This window comes from Microtus ochrogaster, chromosome 22 (assembly GCF_000317375.1).
Source record: "Microtus ochrogaster isolate Prairie Vole_2 chromosome 22, MicOch1.0, whole genome shotgun sequence".
Classification (NCBI taxonomy): Eukaryota; Metazoa; Chordata; class Mammalia; order Rodentia; family Cricetidae; genus Microtus; species Microtus ochrogaster.
Window position 1 is genome coordinate 34,395,297 of NC_022023.1, and position 21,293 is coordinate 34,416,589.

At 42.0% G+C, this 21,293-nt stretch overlaps 2 protein-coding genes across 3 annotated transcripts; both read left to right on the forward strand.

Annotated features, from left to right (window-relative positions):
* Window positions 1-381: 381 nt before the first annotated feature.
* Window positions 382-16,309, forward strand: LOC113455437 (zinc finger protein 431-like). 2 transcript variants are annotated; one of them, XM_026784238.1, is made up of 4 exons: window positions 382-458; window positions 14,967-15,089; window positions 15,298-15,358; window positions 15,893-16,309. In XM_026784238.1, the coding sequence occupies exons 1-4, from the start codon at window positions 432-434 to the stop codon at window positions 15,988-15,990; spliced, it is 309 nt and encodes a 102-aa protein (XP_026640039.1). In that variant the 5' UTR covers window positions 382-431; the 3' UTR covers window positions 15,991-16,309. The 2 variants fall into 2 exon arrangements, with proteins under 2 accessions (XP_026640039.1, XP_026640040.1); XM_026784239.1 differs by lacking the exon at window positions 15,893-16,309 and having other exon boundaries at window positions 14,967-15,093; window positions 15,298-15,362.
* Window positions 16,223-17,044, forward strand: LOC106143736 (gastrula zinc finger protein XlCGF7.1-like). The gene is given in 3 exon segments (XM_026784241.1): window positions 16,223-16,285; window positions 16,288-16,865; window positions 16,867-17,044. Coding segments are annotated over 3 exon segments (729 nt in total). The 5' UTR covers window positions 16,223-16,230; the 3' UTR covers window positions 16,963-17,044.
* Window positions 17,045-21,293: the final 4,249 nt, after the last annotated feature.

Here is a 21,293-nt window from a genome sequence, read left to right on the forward strand (position 1 = left end):
CGTTTTCCACAGCTGGCCTGAGATATGATTAACCCAGGAAGTGTCCGGTTTCCTTAGTCCTTTCTCAGGTTCTTGGCAAAACCTCACTAATGCCCCAGAAAAGAGTCCTGCTGAGTGCAGGGATTGTTCAGGGAAGACTTTGCAGTCCAGCCCCTAGTTCTGTGGCAATGCCAGTCTCTGCAGGCCTGGGGCAGTTGGGTGCCTGGGCAGGAAGCCAGGGCTGGGAACCGTCGTGCGTCTTCACTTAACAGCACTCTGATCCTAAAGGAGTTGTTTCTGTCACTCAGGCCTCAGTAGCCAATCAGAGCCTCCAGATGGACTGCCTTTCAGGGTAGGGAGGGCACTTCCGGTTCGCCATACTGTATTATCGGCGGACTGCGCCAGAGGCAGCTTCTAGTTTCACGTGTTTTGCTGCCGGGAGCTTTGAGGAGATGGGGCTGAGCTGGGAGTCCGCCATGGTGAGCGAGGGCCGCCGTCCCCACGCGGGAGAAGCCGCGGGATCCGGTGTGGGGTCCTCCCGGGTCTGTGGGAACCGGCGGCGGACGCGGTGGGCGGAGTGATTCCCTTTGCCCCCTGAGGTCCCTGCAGGTCCCGTGGTGAAGCGGGACCTCTGAGTGATTTCGCTCTGCGGCTTGCTCCTGCAGAGCGTGGGGTGCATGGACCTTGTGTGGGAACGTCCTTGTCACCGTGCTGACGTCCGTTGTAATCCCCATGTTTGCTGGACTGAAGACTTTCGGGCTTAATTTGTTAAAATATCAGCGGTGGTGCTGCATGCTTTGAAACTAGTACATAGGAAGCGCAGGTCAGCCTGGGCTATAGAGCGAGCTCCAGGGCAGCCAGGGCTACAGAGAGACGTCCTGTGTGGAAAAAAAAGTGCCAGGAGGTGGTGGCTCACGCCTTTAATCCCAGCGTTTGGGAGGCAGAGGTAGGCGGATCTCGTGAGTTCGAGGCCAGCCTGGTCTACAGCGCAAGTTCCAGGACAGGCCCCAAAACTACAAAGAGACCCTGACTCGAAAAACCAAAAACAAAAAAAGCAGACAAACAAACAAACAAAGAATGCACCTTCCAGATGGCGTCATCTACAACAGCCACACTTAAGCACAGCAAGAGACTGATGCCTTCGTTGCTTCCAGCGGACCTGATCCAAGGTTCCCCAGGTTCTCTGAGGGAACTGGGTAGGGAGGGAAACAAGGGATCAGGCCTTGGCCTTGAATTGTGTAATCTCTCTCTCTTTCTTTCTTCCCGGTTTTTCGAGACAGGGTTTCTCTGTAGTTTTGAAGCCTGTTCTGGAACTCACTTTGTAGACCAGGCTGGCCTCAAACTCACAGAGATTCACCTGCCTCCGCCTCCCAGGTGCTGGGATTAAAGATGTGCGCCACAGCTGCAGGGTGTGTAATCTCTTCTTCGGTAGGGTAGGGAACGTTATATTAAGGAGCCTGTAATCCATCCAGAGGAGTTTCTCCTGGTATTTAGAGTAGTTTTTCCTTTTGTTTGTCTCTCTTTGTCTTCCCTCTCTCTCGGTTTTCCTTAGTATCTTTGACTCTTCTTCCGAGTTCTTTCTTCATAGATTGTATTCCTGTCATGGTTTATATTTGCTCAGCATTCTCAGGCTCCTATCTTTGAATAGTTGGCCCCAATTAGTGGAAGTGATTGAGTAAAATTAAGGGGTCTGCCCTTCTGGGAGTAGATGTGTCTCGTTTGTGTTTGTGTGTCACTGTAGGTGGGCTTTGAGCTTTTAAAACTCAGTGCAAGGCTTGTGTTTCTTCCTGCCTGCTGCCTGCCTGTGTATCAGGATGTAACCCTCAGTCCATGCCTGCCCACTGGGGCACTTCCTTTCAAGGTGAGAATGGACTGAGCCTCCATCTCTATAATTGCTCACCAAATTAAAAGCCTTCCCTGTCATAGTGCTTCTTCGGAGCAAGAGAAGGGTCAGGAAGACAGGTTGTGTAAGATTTTGTTATACTGTCTCTCTGTATTCTGTACATGTCCTGGGAAATCAAATGAAAGATTAATGGTCTGATCTTATTATTTTTTTTTGGGGGGGCGGTCTCGGTTACTAGACACAGTGATTTTTTAAGGTTGATTATTTATTTTATGTATACAAGTGCTGTAGTCCAGACAAGGCCATCAGATCCCACCAAGATGATTGTGAGTCGCCATGTGGTTGCTAGGGAATGGAACTCAGGGTGTCTGGAAGAGCTGCCAGTGCTGTTAGCTGCTCAGTTGTCTCTCCAGCCCCATGGGCTGATACCTTGAGAAAGAATTCAGTCTGTGGCGTGGTTATCATTTCATTTCTTTCTTTCTATCTTAATTCATTTTTCATTAATAAATGAAAATTAAAAATTAAAAATGAGGTGTTGAGGTTCCACGTGTTTGAAAGCTTTCTGATTCTTCTGCTGTTGTTGATGTCCAGGTTTAATTTGTGGTGTCTGACAGGATGCAGGGCTTATTTCAGTTTTCTTGTGTCTGTGGAGACTTGCTTTGTGTCTGAGTTTGTCTACAGTTATGGAGAAAGTTCCATGATGTGCTTGCTGTGAGTATTCACCAGAGAAGACTGCTGGAACATGGGTTTAAGGCAATAATAGCGGGTCTTTATTAGCTGGCCTGTAGACACACTGGCTGTTCCTGTATCCCAGCGTAGCACTGAGCCTTTCCTAGGTTGAGCTTTTAGGCACAAAAACCATGTTCTGGGTTGACATACTTCAGTTAACAGGAACCATTAGCCAGAAGCAGAGCTACAGACTAAATGCAAGGTTAGTACATGTAGAGACTTGCTGTAAATATGCACTTTGGTGGTGTGCACTTTGTTTTGTTTTGGCTGGTGTTAGGTTCTATGTGCTGAGTTTTACAGCCTGAGTGGCACTTCCATCTTGGAGTCAGGTGTGCTTAGGTCGGGGGCCTACTAAGGACTTGGGTCTGTTATATTTCCCACTGGGCTGAGTTAGTGAATCAAATCATGGACTCATCCTACTTTAGTTAGGATGCAGGGATCCACCATTAATCCAATCAGAACGAGGATTAAAGACCCAGTCACTGCCGAAAGCAGAGTAGTTCGCCAGTGGGACAAGGAAGAGACTGGTATTGATGATTCCCCCAACCTTTGCAGTATTTTATTTTATTTTAAATTACTTTTGATCAATTAGTATAGGACCAGCAGGTTCCCCCCCCCCCAAAACCATACATAGTTTCCTTTATCTCATGACAATTAAGTCCAAGCCTTTTCAGTTTTGTAGTAATCTTAACTGTTGTTTTAATTCAGAAATAGAAACTTTCAATACCATCCATGTCCTGATCAACCTATTTGTTTAATATGGAAATCATAAGAAGAGGCACATTTGGTAAAACCATTGCTACGTGCCGCCCAAGTAGTCCTAATCAATCATATTGTTGTTATCCTGATGCATTAACCCATAAAGCAGTACATTGATTTGGGCTGACTCCAGTCACAGTGAGTTTTGTCTGTTAATGGGCTAGCAGTCTGGTTAGTTCCTATCCATATGTAACATGACAGGGGCCAAGTGTCTAAACAAAGCCAGCAGTCCTGGCCTATGGCTGGGAATGATTAAGTCTATCTCAGGGTTCTTTCCTGTGGCCTACAGTCTGATTCTGCCAGTGTTTCCTGTTTCCCACAGGCCCAAATCTTTTTAATGAATTTACTTGAGTAAAAGCCTGATATCTGGCTGAGACACGCCTTGCTAGGCTGTCCAGTCTATGGTCTACACATACTAAACCCTGGTCTGAACGACTCAGAAAGCTTGTGAGCCCCAGATGAGTAGCCTGGTGAAGGTTAGTTACCAACAGTCCAGTCACTTGTTTCTGGGAGGGTGACCCTTCCCTCTGGTGTCTGTTGCAAGGAGGGGGCCCGCTTGTCCACTTCGGCTACTGGGTTAGCTTAGCCCCGAAATAACCACATAGAAATTGTATTAAATAAATTACTGTTTGGTCCATTAGCTCTAACCTCTTATTGGTTAACTCTTACATCTTAGTTTAACCCATTTCTATTAATCTGTGTATTGTTATGTGGCAGTGGTTTACTGGGAAAGATCAGGCATGTCTGTCTCTGGTGGCTCCATGACGTTTCTCTCCTACTTCGTCTTTCTTCCTCCCAGCATTCATTTCTGTCTTCCCTGCCTACCTAAGTTCTGACCTATCAACTAGGCCAAGGCAGTTTCTTTATTCATTAACCAATGAAAGCAACACAAAAACCCCGCCTACCTAAGTTCTGCCCTATCAACTAGGCCAAGGCAGTTTCTTTATTCATTAACCAATGAAAGCAACACATGGACAGAAGGAACTCCTACACCAGGTATCCTCCATCATCCTGTGGATTTGAACTTTTTTTTTTAAACCATAATATCTCAGGCAGTAAGGGGTCATGGTATGTTATTAGATATTAAATTTACACCCTTCACCCCACTTCCAAAATACCAATAGGCCCCACTGGTTTGGAGAGCTGGGTCAGGAGCCCAGCAGTGGAGGACAACTGTTTGTAGGGGAAGCCAAATAGCCTGTAGGAGGGCCAAGATTTTAAAGTCCTTTTCCCAGTGCTGTGCAGCCCTCTTTCTAGATCATACTGTGGACATAGCAGACAGTATGAGTGTAGTGACTGTCCATGTGGATGGTGGAGGTGGTCTTTCCTTTTTCCTCATCCGAGAGCCTAGTTCAGATGGATCAGTTCTGCTCTCTGGGCTGAGGTTCCTGGTGTGCGTCCTTATTTTTCAGTCAGTGGAACTGCTACGGCTCCCATGTACCTGGTTTCATCTTTTATTCTTGACAGTGTTGGACGAGCACCTGTGTCATCACAAAAGGGCAGCCTCAGGCATGCTGTGGTGTGCAGTGAGGATAAGATCTTGACCCAGAATTTTCTGTTGTTTTCTCTCATTAATCAAGCACTAGCTGCCACTGTGCTTAGACAGATGGGCCAATATCTGGCTAAGGGTCCAGTCATTTTGACAAGGACTTCACAGACATTTCCATCCCCAAAGTTTGGATTAAAACCCCTATTTTCTTTTGTTTCATGGACAAACAGGTTTTGAGACATCTGGAAATTCTATGGCTAGATTGGAAATTGCTTGTAGTAGGAGCTGCGGGCAGCGTTCCTGCCGCCCGGCTCCCAGCCGCCTGGCTAGCTTATGCCCCAAAACAACAACACACAAATTGTATTCTTTTAAACACTGCTTGGCCCATTAGTTCTAGTCTCTTAATAGCTAATTCTCACAATCTTGCCTAACCCATATTTAGTAATCTGTGTAGCACCAGTCTTGCTGGGAAAGATTCAGCATGTCTGACCTGGTGGCTAGCTGCATCGTGTCTTCCCTGGAGAGGAGTGTGCGTCTGCCTCACTTCCTCTTCCTCCCAGCATTCTGTTCTGTTTACTCTACCCAGCTATGTTCTAACCTATCAGGGCCAAGCAGTTTCTTTATTAATTAACCAATGACCTTCCTCCATCAATTGCTGCTGTTTTTAAAGCCGTGCATGGCTTTTGTTGAGTCTCAGTCCACATTAGGTGCCCAGGGCCCAGGCTGTGTTGGTGTATAGAGGCCTCGACACTTCCAGAAACTCTGGTATCCAGAAACAACCATATCCAGCTGCACCTCGGAACTCCTGTACCCGTTTTTTAGTCTTTGGGGTTGGGATCTGAAGGATGGCAGCAGTCCTGCTCTGAGACAGGCTCCTTTTGTCTCCCCTCAGCTGGTAGCCAGATATGCAGCTTCTACAAAGTTGGGCTTTCTTAGCTAACATTTTGTAGCCAAAGGTCTGTAAACTCTCAGGAGTCCCTCTGTGGTCTTTATAATCTGTTTTCCCAGGAAATCTGTAGGAGGGGAAGTCACTCTGCTTTTAGTGTCTTTTAACAACCTGGTCCAGGTTAGTTGCCGACTATAACCTCCCACTGGATCTGTCCAGTTACAGGCAAAGATGCTTGATGCATCACTGCCAATGGGAGGATGATGAGTGCTTCTTCCAGGTCCAAGCCAGTACACATGCTTCTCTGGAAGACACAGACTCACGAGAATTAGTACCAGGACTCCTCATAGGCCACATGCTCCAGTGTGACTGACAGGCCAGGATGCTTGCCTCATCAACCAGGCAATATGAACTTTATTTACCTGGTTTGTTTCCAGGGTATTTGGTGTTATTTATCTTTTGATTAGAGGCCTAACTTTCAGCTAGGAGATGTTCTTCTGACAGAGGGTAGGATACCAAAATTTTTGCCGGGTATCCCTGAGTCTGACCTTGTCTCATTACCCGAGGAGGTGAAGGTGGCTTTCAGTTTGTGCAGAAGTTCCTTGTCCGGATCAGTTTGTTGTTGAGCAGCCTTTGTACTACTCCCAGCACCCGGAGCCTCCTTTTCCCTTGAAACTTTTTAAACTTGTATAACATTTTTCTAATACCCCGGGTGACTGGGTAAAAAAGGAATTTTTTTATTGTTTTTTTGAGACAGAGTTTTTCTCTAGTTTTTGGAGCATGTCCTGGAACTAGCTCTTGTAGACCAGGCTGGCCTCGAACTCACAGAGATCCATCTGCTTCTGCCTCCCGAGTGCTGGGATTAAAGGCGCGTGCCACTACTGCCTGGTTTAAAAAAGGAAATCTTTTTAGCCACTGTTTTTAATCTTTCTAAAAGGTACTTAGTGAAATTCTTTAAATGTCCTTGGTCAGTGTTGGAGGGAAGGGAATATCTGTTCCCTTGCCTAGCTCAGGGGCAGTGTTTTTACTTTTTTTACAACTTGGGTTTTAGAGATCACCAGTTGAAAAAGAGACACAAATTATGAAAGAAAGTAGTGGAACTTTATCTTTTCCTTTTGGTTCAGTCCAGAGGGAGTTTTCTCCTTCCCTGAAACTACTTAGAACAGACACAAAATGGAGGGAATGCTCACCTGGGGGAACTGTTCTTCCCCACCCTGGGTGCACTGTTCTTAGACGGCTGTGAGATTCAGGCCCAGCACCTTTCCCCTCCTTATAAGGACCAACCCTGTACGAGAGCAAGAGTCAAGTAACAATACAAGTAAGGACTGCTCTTGGGTGGGATAGGTGGAGGGTCCCCCCCCCCCCTTCACATGACCTGGCAGAGCCAGATGATTCAGCTCCCCCAACAGGAGGATCACAGGAGAGTTCACACCAGAGAAAGCCACAGCTCAATGCAGGGGAAACTAAACTGATGGAAACATATAGAAAGACATGTAGAGATGTACAGAGAGAGACTTACAATAAACACAAGCAGGGTAGCCATCATATAGTCATACAAATGAACAGACAGAGACATCCAGTGACATCATATGGTTCCCAGACAGTGGGTCAGCCGCCACATCTGACCTCTGCTCTGTGTCTAAACGGAAGGCACCTCAGCAAGACAACCTCTGAAGGTGACAGAACAGGTGACTTTCTAATTTGTTTCCCTTTGGATTGGAGGTGTCAGACCCCTCTGATGCACTAGGCAGGAATAGATCAAGGTTGTGTTGGGTTTGGAATAGGAGTGACCCCCATAGATTCACGTGTTTGAATGCTTGTCCTCTGGGGAGTGGCACTGTTAGGAGGTCTTGGAATATATGTGGCCTTGTTGGAGGAAGCGTGTCCTGTGGGGGTGGGCTTTAAGGTCTCGAGTACTCAAACTAGGCCTAGTGTGCCTCTGGCTCCTTCTGCTTCCTGCTGATCAAGGTGTAGAGCTCTCAGCTTCTTCTCCAGCATGACATTTGCCTGCATGCTGCCATGCTTCTCCCCATGATGATAATGGACTAAGCCGTTATCATTAGAATTTACAATTAAATGTTTTCCTTTTCAACAATTGCTGTGATCATGGTATCTCTTCCCAGCAGTAAAACCCTAACTAATAGAGACATTTGTACCGGGGACTGGGCTGTTGCTGTGATTGGCCTGACCATGTTTTTGTTTGGAGGACTTTGGACTTTAGGACTGTGTTAGGAAAGCAATGGAACGCTCTAAGAGGCGCTTGATGGCCCCTCATAGTGAGAGCATGGAAGATGGTGGTGCTGAGGTGGGATTTGCACCGTGGGGGCCTGGTTCAGAGGTTTCAGAAAAGAATATTAATATATTGCCTAGAAACTGTTCTTGTTACATTTTGGTGAAGAATGTGGCTGCCTTTCCCCCCTTGTCAGAATAGTCTGCCTGAGGCTAAAGTGAAGAGTTTAGGATTGATTCCTTTGGCAGAGGAAATGTCAAACAGCCTAGAATTGACTCTGTTTTGTGATTATTAGTCTTCAGTCTCATGGAGATTTATAATGAAAAGGAGCAAGCACAGCAAGGAAAAATAAAAATGTACAATTTGAGGAGAAAAGTGGCACCATGAAGCAGAATGGAACTAAATTCTTTGTTCAAAGAAGTAAACAGATTAAGAAATGGAATAAATTGAGCCCAGGTCATGATCACAGCCAGCTAACCTTCTAATTTGTATAGAGAAATTAAAGAACAGTTTAGGTCCAGGTGTGGTGGTGCATGCCTTTAATCTCAGTACTGAGTAGGCAGAGGTTGGCCCATCAAGGCCAGGACAGTCTACAGAGTGAGTTTTAGGACAGCCGAGCTTCAGCAGTGTAGGAAACCACTGAAAACAAAGCTAGTGAAGATGTAGCTGAACGAGGGGTCCGTGTTCCAGTATCAGCAAGCAGCAGAGCTTAGCAGCTTCGGCCATGTGGTTCTGGTTTTGGAGTCAAAAACAGAAGAAAGGGCATATGGAATTCCCTCCATTTCTAAGGAATGCACTGTGGCCAGGCCTGTGTCAGGGTGCTTTAGCCAGCCATTTCTTTACTGAGCCCCTCTTCTCCCTTTTGGAATGGTAGCATATATGCTGTGCCATAAGGTGTTGGGAGTGAATATGTGATGTGCTTTCTGATTCTGGTTTTCAAGGGATTACAGTTAAGAGAAAAATGAGTCTTGGAAGGGACTTTGAACTTTTAAATCAGTTTGAAACTGTTACAGACTTTAAGGACTTTTGAAGTTGGACTGAATGCGTTTCTACATTATGATATGGCTACAAGCCTGTGGGGGCCAGAGAGTAGAATGTGGTGGCAAATAGTCTGCACCTGTCTCTAAAATACTATGACAGGTGTGAGCCCTCATGCTCAGCTACTTAAATGTACTGACTAAATCAAAGTATCGTGCCGGGATATATGGCAACTTCTTAAAGAACAAAAAACAAAGAACAAAAAACAAAAAAGTGAAAGTGACATATGAGTTTTAAAATCTCTCAACCCTAGCCCGTGGAATGTTGAGTCATGTAACAGGCATCACCACCTGGCCTCCTACTGGCTTAGGAAAACTTTGCATTTTGTTTCTCAATGACACAACAGAATTTGCAAAGAATATGCCCAAGTGAGATCTTGGTCTTATAACGGAGAAATTGTTTTGTGTTTTAGAGCCAGATTTCATTTTACACTCTGGTCGAGACTAAAGAAAGCTATTATGAGCCTCCTGCTTCAGCTTTTCTAGTGTTAGGATTACAGATGTGGGGCACCATGTCTGGCTGAAGGAGATTCTGTATAAAAGCTGATGCAGTAGCAGACTATTTGCAGGAAGTTCAAGACTAACCTCATCCAAATAGTGAGTTCCAGGCCAGTCAGAGCTATAAAGAGATCCTGTGTCAAAAAACCCACAAAAAGCAGAAATGTGTTTAAATATAAGAGTGAGACCATCTGTGAGTTAGAATTTGACCAAATAGTGCTGATGAGGTGGCTACATTGAAAAGAGCTCTGTATGCAAGCCCGATGACCACAGTTTGACCTTGAGAACCCTGGGTGAATGGAGAAACTGACGTCTTAATGTTGTTCTCTGATCTTCAGACTCTCAGTGTGGCACTCTTGTGCCTGCCCCAACGCATATCACATACATACATCACACTAATATATACAATACTAAATTTTTAATTGTCTAGTTAGGAAAAAAAGAATATATTTTAGTATTGTGATGGGATTAAGATATCAAGTCAATATATATATATATATATTAATATACAGATAATTCTTATAATGAGAATGTAATGCTTTTATGTGGCATTATTTCTCCATTTCTCCTAAAGCACTTTTTAACCAATTGGAACTTTAATAGCTCACTATACAGACTCTTGTTATTTTTTTGTTCTGTTTTGTTTTTTCTTGAGATCAGATCTTATGTGGCTAAGGCTGGCTTTGAACACCCAGTTTTCTTGCTTCCACCTCCCTGTTCATGAGCTCATGGGTATAAGGTATCCATGTATATCTGACAAATACCTTTCACTATAGTCTTCATTTTAGTGAGACTTCAGTAGGTTGTAATGTTTAACCCAATACTCAGTATTTTATTTTCAGAACCATACATAATTATATAGGGACATGATCGATGTAACATGGCAAGCAAGGTCTGTTCATTTGATCCTATGAATTCTTGCTTGTGGATAGTAAATTCCTGTATCCTTTAGATACAGCCATTGCTGGGACATTCAAAAACTCTTCTTCCTCCAAGATAAGCATGCACATGTCTTCTGCTGTAATAACATTCACAAACTGGAGGTACTATACTGAAGCCATTTCCTTGACTGGAAAGATGTCTCAGGTGTAAGTGTGCCTATAGAGCTTGCAGAAGACATATTAGTTTCTGTACCCAGATTGCCATTTCTTTTGACTATGAATGAAATCAATACCTCTTCCAGATTTGTAGACTTCTATAACTCTCTTGTTGTATCTTGACATGTATCCCAAACCCTTTGTTTGCTCTTCTTTCTCCTGGAGTATTCTTATGTGATTCTTGTCTTCTTATGTCTTGAGGTGGTAAGGTCTCATATACCCCAGGGTGGCCACATGCTCTGAATGTTACCAAGAATGACCTTGGACTTGCTGATCCTTCCACCTCCATCTTTTACAAGCTGGGTTTACAGGTATCCTGATCCTTGTCCCCTTTAAGGAATAGAAATTGAACTGTGGGCTTCATGTATGCTGTGCTACCCACTGAGCCACATCTTTAGATGATTTATTTTTCTTTTTAATATATTATTACATAATAATATATTAAAATTAAATTACACTTTTAATGCATTTTATGTTTTACCTGCTTTTATGTGTGGTGCCCAAAGAGCCCAGAAAAGAGACAGATCCCTTATAACTGGAGTTAAAGACGTTTTGGGCCACTGGGGTGGTGGGGAGGGGTTGCTGGGAAACAAACTCAGGTCATTTGGAGGATCAATGAGTGCTGGGAACTACTGAACCACGTGTTTGGTCCAAAGTGTTCTGAATCTAACCACCCCTAAATTCTCTAGTTTTCCAAACATTTGTGTTTTAACTCAGCAGTCAGATCTTTCTCTTTTTGTAAATGAATGTTTTATGGTATGTGTATCGATGTTATGTCTGCTTATATGTCCATCTACCGTGTGCATGTCTGCAGTCCGAGAAGGACAGAAGAGGGCATTGAGTTATTGATTGGGTCACCATGAGGTTTCAAGGAGTCAAACCGTGTCCTCTTGAAGAGCAGTAAAGCCCCAGAGGTCTAATCAACAATTTGGCAATGGGTTTTTGATCCTACTGCACGTACTGGCTTTGGGGGAGCCTAGGCAGTTTGGATGCTCACCTTACTAGACCTGGATGGAGGTGGGTAGTCCTTGAACTTCCCACCACAGGTCAGGGAACCTTGATTGCTCTTTGGGCTGACGAGGGAGGGGGACTTGATTGGGGGAGGGGGAGGGAAATGGGAGGTGGTGGCGGGGAAGAGACAGAAATCTTAAATAAATAAATAAATAAATAAAAACAAAAAAAAATTTGGGTCATGTCCTGTATACATATGTAGTCTCAAAAGTGAAGGCCTGACAGTGAAGAGCCTTGAAGAATCAGCTCCTCCCAATGCACTGTTTTTCCTAGCTCTCTGTTGGCACTGCTTTACCCATGCTTTAGTGCTTCGTTTATCAAGCACATCAGCACATTACCACTGGTTTTCTCTTTGCCGGGAATGGTCAGCTCTCATGTGCCAGTCATTTCCTTTGTGTCACCTAAGGAGGGAGCCCTGCTCTACACACTCCACAAACTGCTGCTCTTAGCCTGGTGCACTGGACTTTGTGTAAGCCCATGGGAGGCCTGCCCCTTTCTGAAAATTGAGATGGACGAAGAGCAGATAGGGAGGGGGTAGTTTAGAAAGGGGAGGGAAAACTGGTTGCTATGTAAAATAAACGAGACAAATATCCCAGCACTTGGGAGGCAGGGGCAGGCGGATCTCTGTGAGTTCGAGACCAGCCTGGTCTACAAGAGCTAGTTCCAGGACAGGCTCCAAAACCACAGAGAAACCCTGTCTCGAAAAAACAAAAATAAATAAATAAATAAAAATTTAAAAAACAAAACACAAAAAAACTCTGCAGCCCTAAAGGCCAGAGTGGTTGATTGTGCTTATAATCCTAGCACTTGGAAATTAAGGTAGGAAGATCAAATTCAGGTCTGTCTTTGTTACACATGGCATTCAGTGTCACTTGGGGCTACAGGACACGTTGTCTCAATGATGATAAAGACCTGAAGAACTCATGGGCCCCAGTGAGGAGACTGTGAGACTTCCTTGCATGAAGGCATGAGATAAAGCCTCGGCTCTATTTTGATTTAACAGTATGTTGAAATACCCAAACTTTGAGACACCTACCATAAAAAGCTGCATGTAGGAATTAGAAATGGCTACAGAGAGATACATGAGAAGTTGCAGTGAGAAAGAATCGTTTTTCATTTTTTTTTTTTTTTGAAAATGAAACCCCGGGTGTCTGACACAGAGCTGTAGGATTTAGGATTGCCCTGCAAGATTTCAGACTTTGGTCCAATCTTTTCTTAATACCTTGAAAGGGAAATGTGTATTCTGTGCCATTGCCTGTTCGATAGGTATAATTCGTGTTTTGATATTATAAGATGAGACAGTCAAGTGATTGCCTTGAGTGTCAGAAGAAACTTTGGATGTTTGAACAGTGGTGGGACTGTTACATCATATGGGTATCTTTGAAATTAGACTAAATGCATTTTACATCATGATTTGCCTGTGATCCTATCATGACCTGTGCCAAAATGTGGAGGGTTGAATGAAAAATCTTCCAGACAGTATGTTGTGTCTGTGCATTTGTCTTTGTGGTGGCTTATGAAACCCCGAGGAGGAGGAGCCTTCCTGGAGAAATGTAGTCTCTGGGGAGGAGCTTTGAGTGTTTATGCTCTCACCACACATGTAGCTTCACCATTATTGTCACTAGAGACTCCATTCCTAAATAATATAAGGCAAAGTAGAAGCGTTTGCTTTCCCTTGCTAATCTATTTCTCTTGCTTGATATTTTCATGTTTATATTTTTGTCAGGTTGAATTAGTTTCTTTTTTTTTTTTTTTAAAGATTTATTTATTATGTATACAACATTCTGCCTCCCACACTCCAGAGGAGGGCGCCAGATATCAGTACAGATGGTTGTGAGCCACCATGTGGTTGCTGGGAATTGAACTCAGGACCTTTGGAAGAGCAGGCAATGCTCTTAACCACTGAGCCATCTCTCCAGCCCTTGAATTAGTTTCTTGTCAAGCATTTGCTCTTGTGCTGAGCTTTGTCCACATCATGACTTTGAACTTTGGTAGAGGGCGTCATTCTTCAGACTGAATGCATTCCAAGAATGTATGCAGACATGAAATTGATAGTGATCTCCTGAATCATTGAGTTGCAGATGTGTAACATCACCTTCCCTTCCTTTGTGTGTTTTTTACATTTTTAAAATTTTCAAATATGTGGCTGTTGACTTGAGTTTTCTGTCCTGCCTGGTTCCTGTAGTTGTTAAGTCCCAAAAAAATCACACAGTGATTACATTAGTTATAAACTAATTGGCCAAGTAGCTCAATTATTAACTCTTTTAACTTATATTAGCCCAATATTCCTGTCTATGTTAGCCATTTGACTTGGTACCTTATTTGCCTGGGCAATCACATCTTGCTTCTTCTGTGGCTGGGACAGGACAGGACTAGGACTTCCTTCTTCCCAGAATTCTCCTATTCTCTTGATCCACCTCTCCTTCCTGTCTGGTTGTCCTGCCTATACTTCCTGCCTGGCTACTGGCCAATCAGCATTTACTTAAAATATAATTGACAGAATACAGACCATTGTCCCACACCATGTGACTCTTTTGCCTGTACACATGGCTGTGTGCTACTAGTCTGCCCAGTGTTTTCTGAACTTGGAAGAAAACTTTGGATTCTGTTGGCCAGCAGTTAGGAATGGTTGTGAGCCTCTGAGTGGTGGGGTTTGATCCAGGTCCTCTTCAGTAGCAGCAGGTGATCATATTTGTTGACCCCTCTTTATATGCTCTGTCTCTTTAGGTGTTTTTTTTTTTATTGTTTTAGGATTAGCATTTATTTTACTAATGTTTTTATTAATTTCACCTGTCAGTAACTAATTAAAATGTCTTCCTTTCTAGGAGTTATTAACCTTACAGTTTAAGCAGGATTACTCAAAATTTATGATGGACAGGTACAGAATTGTAGTGAGTGTTCCAATTCTATGGAGAAATTTCAAGTGAACCCCTGAGTACTATTTTTTATTTATTTGAGATAGGGTCTCACTATGTATGTACCTTTGGCTGTCCTGGCAATCTCTACGTAATCAAATTGACTTGGAAATCACAGAGTTTTACTCTCTGCCTCCTGATGTTTTGGCTTATATGTGTGCACCACCATGCCTGTATTTTCTATTCTTTTTGAAGTCAATAATTTTAAAATTTTGCTGATGTATACTAAATAATGTTACTCTGTTGGCAAGTCTTTCTGAACGTATTACTAGGCATTTCTCCTGCAATGCCATATTCTATTCTATTTCTGTGACCACATCATCCTTCTTTTCTGTTTCCTTCTATAATGAGTTGGTTATTGCTTTTGAAATTCTATGACCCATGCTATAGACTGTATTAAGCACAAAGCATTATGTAAATATATTCTCAATGTAGTATGAATTTACAATGCAGTCTCACCATTTCTATTACGTCTTTATATGGGATATTTTAGGATGCATTGACCTATGAGGATGTGCATGTGAATTTCACGCATGAAGAGTGGGCTTTGCTGGATCCTTCCCAGAAGAGTCTCTACAAAGATGTGATGCTGGAAACCTACTGGAACCTCACTGCTGTAGGTAGGAATGTGAGCTTTTTGTTACTTTTCAACTTAAGGGGCCAGACCTCTTTTGGGGATTTGTGCTCTTCTGTGATTTTGACTGTGGAAGAGGAAGAATCTAGTGAATAAATTAGGGATTGTTTTAAAGTTCATGGAAGATAGACATTTAAATTGTTCCTAATTTCCAGCAACATATCATACATTTTCTGGTGCTCTGTTTTAGGGTACAAATGGGAGGATGAGAATATTGAAGAACACTGTCAAAGTTCTAGAAGACATAGAAGGTAATTTTCTTGTGCAGCTGATACATATGTACTTCTGAAGAAATGTTAATGAACCCTGAACTTTTGAAAAGCAACAGTATAAATAAGCTCAACTTTGTGGTGATTATTAAATTCTCACAACACTGTACTGCAATGTCAGGGACCTGATCATTGTTTGCAAAGCATTCCTTTAAGAAACAAGACAAGGAAACAATACCATATTAGATGTCACAGTTTCAGTCATAGCTATATGAGAGGCATGTTGTTCCACTGTTCGTCCACATAGTTTCATACCAAGCAAATATTGTAAAAGAAATACACATTGATAAGGGGTTTATGACCAAGACCTTTTATAAGCAAACTATTAATACTAGTGTTCCTCAAATACTTGTAGTGAGGGACTTACCATAGTTTAGTGAATGGAGCAGTTTATGAGAGTCAAGGACCATGTTATCATGAGAAGCCCTAATCCTTACACCACATCTGTAGGCATAAAAAGTTAGGCCATGTGGATGCAATGTTAAAACCTTTTGTTTGTTATTCTTCCTTTAATAGGTACACTATCTTCAAAGATACAAAAATATCCAATACTCAAGAGGATCTTTATGAATGTAAGCAACATGACGAAACATTTGGATCTGATTCGTCTTTAAAAGTCCATGAAAGGACTCATTTGAAAGTAAAAAACTATGGATATAATCAAAGTATTAAAGACTTTCCATGTCACAATCTCAATCAAGTATGTACAACTCATACTAGAGAGAAAACATATGGATTTCATCAATGTGATACACTCATTGCTTATATTAGTTATCTTCTAATACGTGAAAGAAGTCCCACTGGAGAGAAACCTCATAAATGTAATCAATGTGGTAAAGCCTTTGCATGTAAAAATGTTCTTCACAGGCATGAAAGCAGTCATATTGGAGAGAAACCCTATGGATGTAATCACTGTGGCAAAGCCTTTCCATATAAAAGTCATCTTCAAATGCATGAAAGAATTCATACTGGAGAGAAACCCTATGAATGTAATCACTGTGGTAAAACCTTTTCATCTAAAAGTCATCTTAAATCACATGAAAGAACTCATACTGGAGAGAAACCCTATGAATGTAATCATTGTGGTAAAGTCTTTGCCTATAAAAGTAATCTTCAAATACATGAAAGAAGTCATACTGGGGAGAGACCCTATGGATGTAATCACTGTGGTAAAACCTTTTCATCTAAAAGTCGTCTTAAATCACATGAAAGAATTCATACTGGAGAGAAACCCTATGAATGCAGACAATGTGGTAAAGTCTTTGCATATAACAGTCTACTTCACCGGCATGAAAACAGTCATACTGGAGAGAAACCCTATAGATGTCATCTCTGTGGTAAAGCCTTTTCATCTAAAAGTCATCTTAAATCACATGAAATAATTCATACTGGAGAGAAACCCTATGAGTGTAATCAATGTGGGAAAGCCTTTGCCCATAAACGTAATCTTCAAACACATGAAAGAACTCATACTGGAGAAAGACTCTATTAAAAGTAATCACTGTGGTAAAGTCTTTGCTAATAAAAATCATCTTCAAATACATGAAAGAAGTCATACTGGAGAGAAAACTTACGGATATAGTTAATATGGTAAAGTTCTTGGACATATCATAGTCCCCAAATATGGGAATATGGGACAATTTGAATAATAAAACCTGTTTGCAAATATTTATGCTGTCATCCTTTATGTTTGGATTGTGTTACTTTATTCTGGGGGCTTAATATTTGTTCTTTATATTTTCTCAGATATGCCAATGAATGCCAGGGAATTTTATCAGTGAGTAAGTGCAGTCACTGCTAAGATTGATGACCAGAATTCATCCTCTGGGAGACCTACATTTTTCATATAAGTTTCTTTTGTGATTGCTACATACACACATCATACACATAAATATTTTGAAACCAAAATCAGGGCCTATGAGTTCACTCACCAGTTTAGGGCACTTAGTTCCAAATTAATTGCCTTGGTTTCATCTCTAGTACTCATATAGGGGAACTAGAGAATAGACAACTAGACAAGTGTACACTATCCTCAGACTGGCACATGGACACAATGACACTGCTGTTTACACATGGTAATTTTTTCATTTTTGGAGACAGTTAAGCTATATAGCCCTACTAGTCCTGAACTCATTCTGTAGATTAGGCTGACCTCAATCTCAGAGATAGCCACCTGCCTCTGCTTCCCAAGTTCAAGAGTTCAAGGTGTATGCTACCACCACTGAGTCAGAGTTAAAACATTTTTAAAGCAGTTATCAGTTGAAATTAATTCACTGATAAATTCCTAGAACCATTACTGTTTATTTTTTTAAAATGCTTCTTTAAATCTTTTATTATACTTGCATTGCCAGATTCAAAGGTCATTTAAAGAACATCTCACCTGGATGTAGTGCTATAATTTTATAATACCAGCACATACAGACTGAGGAAGGTGTGTGGAGCCTGGGTGGGTTGGGGACAGAGAGAGGGTCCAGAGTGTTGAGATGCTGCTGTGGGCACAGAGAGATTGGGTGTGGTGTCAGGATGGGGGAAGGTTGGAGACTTGTATGGAGCTTGAAGTTTGGGGAACTTAGGGGGAGGATTGGGACAGGAGCATTCATTGTAGGTGGAGTCAGTGCTGACAAGGTAGGTTGGGCAGGGCCACATAAAGGAAAGTCCAGTGGACAGGACAGAGGCTGGGCAAGAGAAAGAAAAAGGAACTAACTGTTAGTGCTGGGGTGAACCAAGACAGATGGAATGGACTTGATACCCTGGAACTTTGGAATTACAGATGTGAGCCATCACATGGATGCTAGAAACTGATCTGTGTTTTCTGCCAGAAGTACTAAAGTACTGAACCATCTCTCATCCCCTTTCATTTCTTTTAAGATTTAATTTATTTAATTTATTATTCTTGTCTTTGTGCCTGCACTTGCATAGTTCAAAAGTAAGATGACAGTGTGTGGTACCCAGTCCTCTCTACCGTGTGGGTCCTAAGGACCAAACCCATGTCTACCAGGCTTGGCTACAAGCACCTTTATCTGCTGAGCCATCCCCATGAATCCACTGAAACATGCATGATCTTTTTGTTAATCATTGTTTTGCAGGGAGCTGGTTTTTAAAACAAGTTCTTGAAGTCCAGGCTGACCATGATCTTCCTGAGTTCACCTCCAATCACTGAGATGACAAATTTTAATACCATGCTCTGTGTATGCAGAGGCCTGAAGCATACTGGGCTAGTGCTCCACCCATTGAGATCCACATGAAATAAAAACATTGAGGTGCACACAGAGTTACTGTCTTCAACAAACAAACAGAAAACAGAAAAAGCCTTGCAAATAATTTGTTGTTAAAAGAGATCAAGTATTTGTTTCCAGAGTCTAGTTCCTTGGCTGTCCTTGAACTAAAATTTAAGGTAGCCCTTAAAATCCTGCCTCCTGCCTCATTGAAGTACCCAGAGAACAGGCCTGCACCAAGTGAGGATGCCAGGGTACAGGGTTAACTGTGTCCCTGGTCACACAACTAGTAATCAGATGTGCATTGCAACATCATAATGTTCTTAGGGAAGCATCTGAATCTAGAACCTTTCTTAAGCTGGAATTCCATCGGGTCAGCATGGAAGGATTGGAAGAGCCCCAGGATCCAAATAATAATTGTTAGATCTCAAATTTTAACAAATGGCTGAGGTGCTTATTAACATATCAAAGCAGTATTTTTTGTTAGCCATCTACCAAATATGATTATAAATTCTGTTTTTAAAAATGGTTTCTCTGTGCAACAACACTTGCTTTCCTAGAACTCTTTTTGCAGACCAGGTTGGTCAAGAACTCACAGAGTGTTGCCTGTCTCTGAGTGTTGGTATTCAAGGATTGTGCCACCACAGCCCAGCTCTTAAACATTTGAGATTCTGAGTACTCAGTGACTTCCCTCTATTTCTACTCCATGAGTGTCTCTCTCAACTCTAGCTTAAACTTTCAACTCAATATTGGGTGATCCACCTGAGCACACATTTCACCTCTATAGCCTCTGGCCTGTTACACCCATCTGGGTATTGTTCTACACCCGCGTAGACATCTATTGAAGAACCCAATCCCTTTTCCAAAAAGCCTCAGCTGCTCTTTGGCTTCCTCTTCTAGTGGTTAGTGCCATTTATTAGCACAGAAGTCACCAGTGGCCAGGAACCTCTTCTAAAGCTACAGGGCCTCTGATCTTATGGGAAGGGATGACTTTGTGAATTTTGGAATTTTTCTCATACAAGTCTTTTATTCTGCTTGGAGACGCCCCAAGTTGAAATTCTTGTTACCATGATAGTACCTTTGTTTTTAAGCTGCCCCTGGAATTCCAAAACTTCCTTGAGCCTGGCTGGGCCAATGTAGCATTTTCCTTGTCTTCTTTTCTAAATCTTTCTGGGTCCCATAGCTTCTCTAAGATTTCGATTTCTCTCAGTTTCTGCCTGTAGTCCCAGAGCTTCTTTCAGCCCCTTCCTGCAGCTTCTCTCTGTTCTGGTTTCTCTTCCTCACCACCTCTTTCTCTGTCTCTGCCTCTGTCTTTCCCTCTTTCTGAACCCCCTCTTGGAAATTAATAGGAACTCCTTCTTATGAAGTTCTTTTTGTGACTTCTCTTTGGTTTATAAAATGCTTGTCTTCACGCTCTTTTATCTAACCTTGCTTTGCTCTGTACTTTCAAAATCTCGTATTCTAGCCTTTTGTCTTCTACACACTCTTATTTTTATTTTTTTATTTTTCTTTTTTCAAACTGAGTTTCTTTGTGTAGCTTTGTCTGTCCTGGAACTCACATTATAGAGGAGACTCAAACTCACAGAGATCCAACCTGGCTCTGCCTCTCAAGTGCTGGGGATAAAGGAGTGAGCCATCACTGCCCAGCTTATTCACACTTACCTTAAATCTTTTATCTCTACAATTTCTCTGTGCTTTGTTCTCAAAATATGTCCTAAATATACTATAAACACTATCCCAGTATTTTGTAAGTTCAATGGGTAAGGTTAAATATATGTAAAATTTGCAAAACAATTTATCTTTAAACTTTTACAAAAGGCTTATAGCTTGAAAAATTTATATAAAGGTAGTCATAGTTTACTACAACTAACTTTATGTGATTCAACTCTTGTTAAAATTTGATTCACTTACTGTATATTCAATTAAATTCAAATTCTAAATTTAAAAAATAGATGTTTTTAAATAGCCACCATGTGACTCTCCTTCATCATAGCTGCTGACCTCCCCAGGATAGAAGAACCATTAAAAAAATTAAACCATTTGTGCGAGTCTTTTGCCTATAGATATGGATATGTGCCTAGTGTCCACTGAAATCAGAAGAGAGCATTGGTTTCCCTTGAGCTGGAGTTCCAAATGTTTTGAGCCTCCAAGTAAGTTCTGGGAATTGATCCACATCCTCCAAAAAAGCAAATTGCAATCTTAACTATTGATCTGTCTTTATACTCTATGGATTTTTTGTTCTGTTTTCTTTTGTTGGATCAATATATCATTAATGTTTTCAAAACTGTAAATGGTTTGTCTTATTAGCTCAGGCTTATTATTAACTAACTTATAATTTAAATTAACCCATATTTTTTAATTCTTGTTTATGGTTAGTTGTGTGATTTGGTACCTTTTATCAGAGAGTCACTCTCATCTTGTTTCCTCTATGTCTGGCTGGTGACTGCATCTCTGTCTTCTCAGAATTCTCATCTGGTCATCCCACCTATACTTCCTGCTATTGGCCAATCAGCATTTTATTAAACCAATACGAATGAAAAATCTTTACAATGTACAAGAGCATTATCCCACAGCATTTCCCCTTTTTTCTTTTTAAAACAAGAATGTTGGGGCCGGGCGATGGTGGCGCACGCCTTTAATCCCAGCACTTGGGAGGCAGAGGCAGGCGGATCTCTGTGAGTTCGAGACCAGCCTGGTCTACA

What these genes read in the sequence shown, in the direction of transcription:
- LOC113455437 (XM_026784238.1), top strand. Translation starts at nt 432, where the DNA reads ATGGGGCTGAGCTGGGAGTCCGCCATG. An exon ending in TGAGCTGGGAGTCCGCCATG is followed by an intron (nt 459 to 14,966) that starts GTGAGCGAGGGC and finishes GGGATATTTTAG; the next exon opens with GATGCATTGACCTATGAGGA. An exon ending in AGTTCTAGAAGACATAGAAG is followed by an intron (nt 15,359 to 15,892) that starts GTAATTTTCTTG and finishes TTCCTTTAATAG; the next exon opens with GTACACTATCTTCAAAGATA.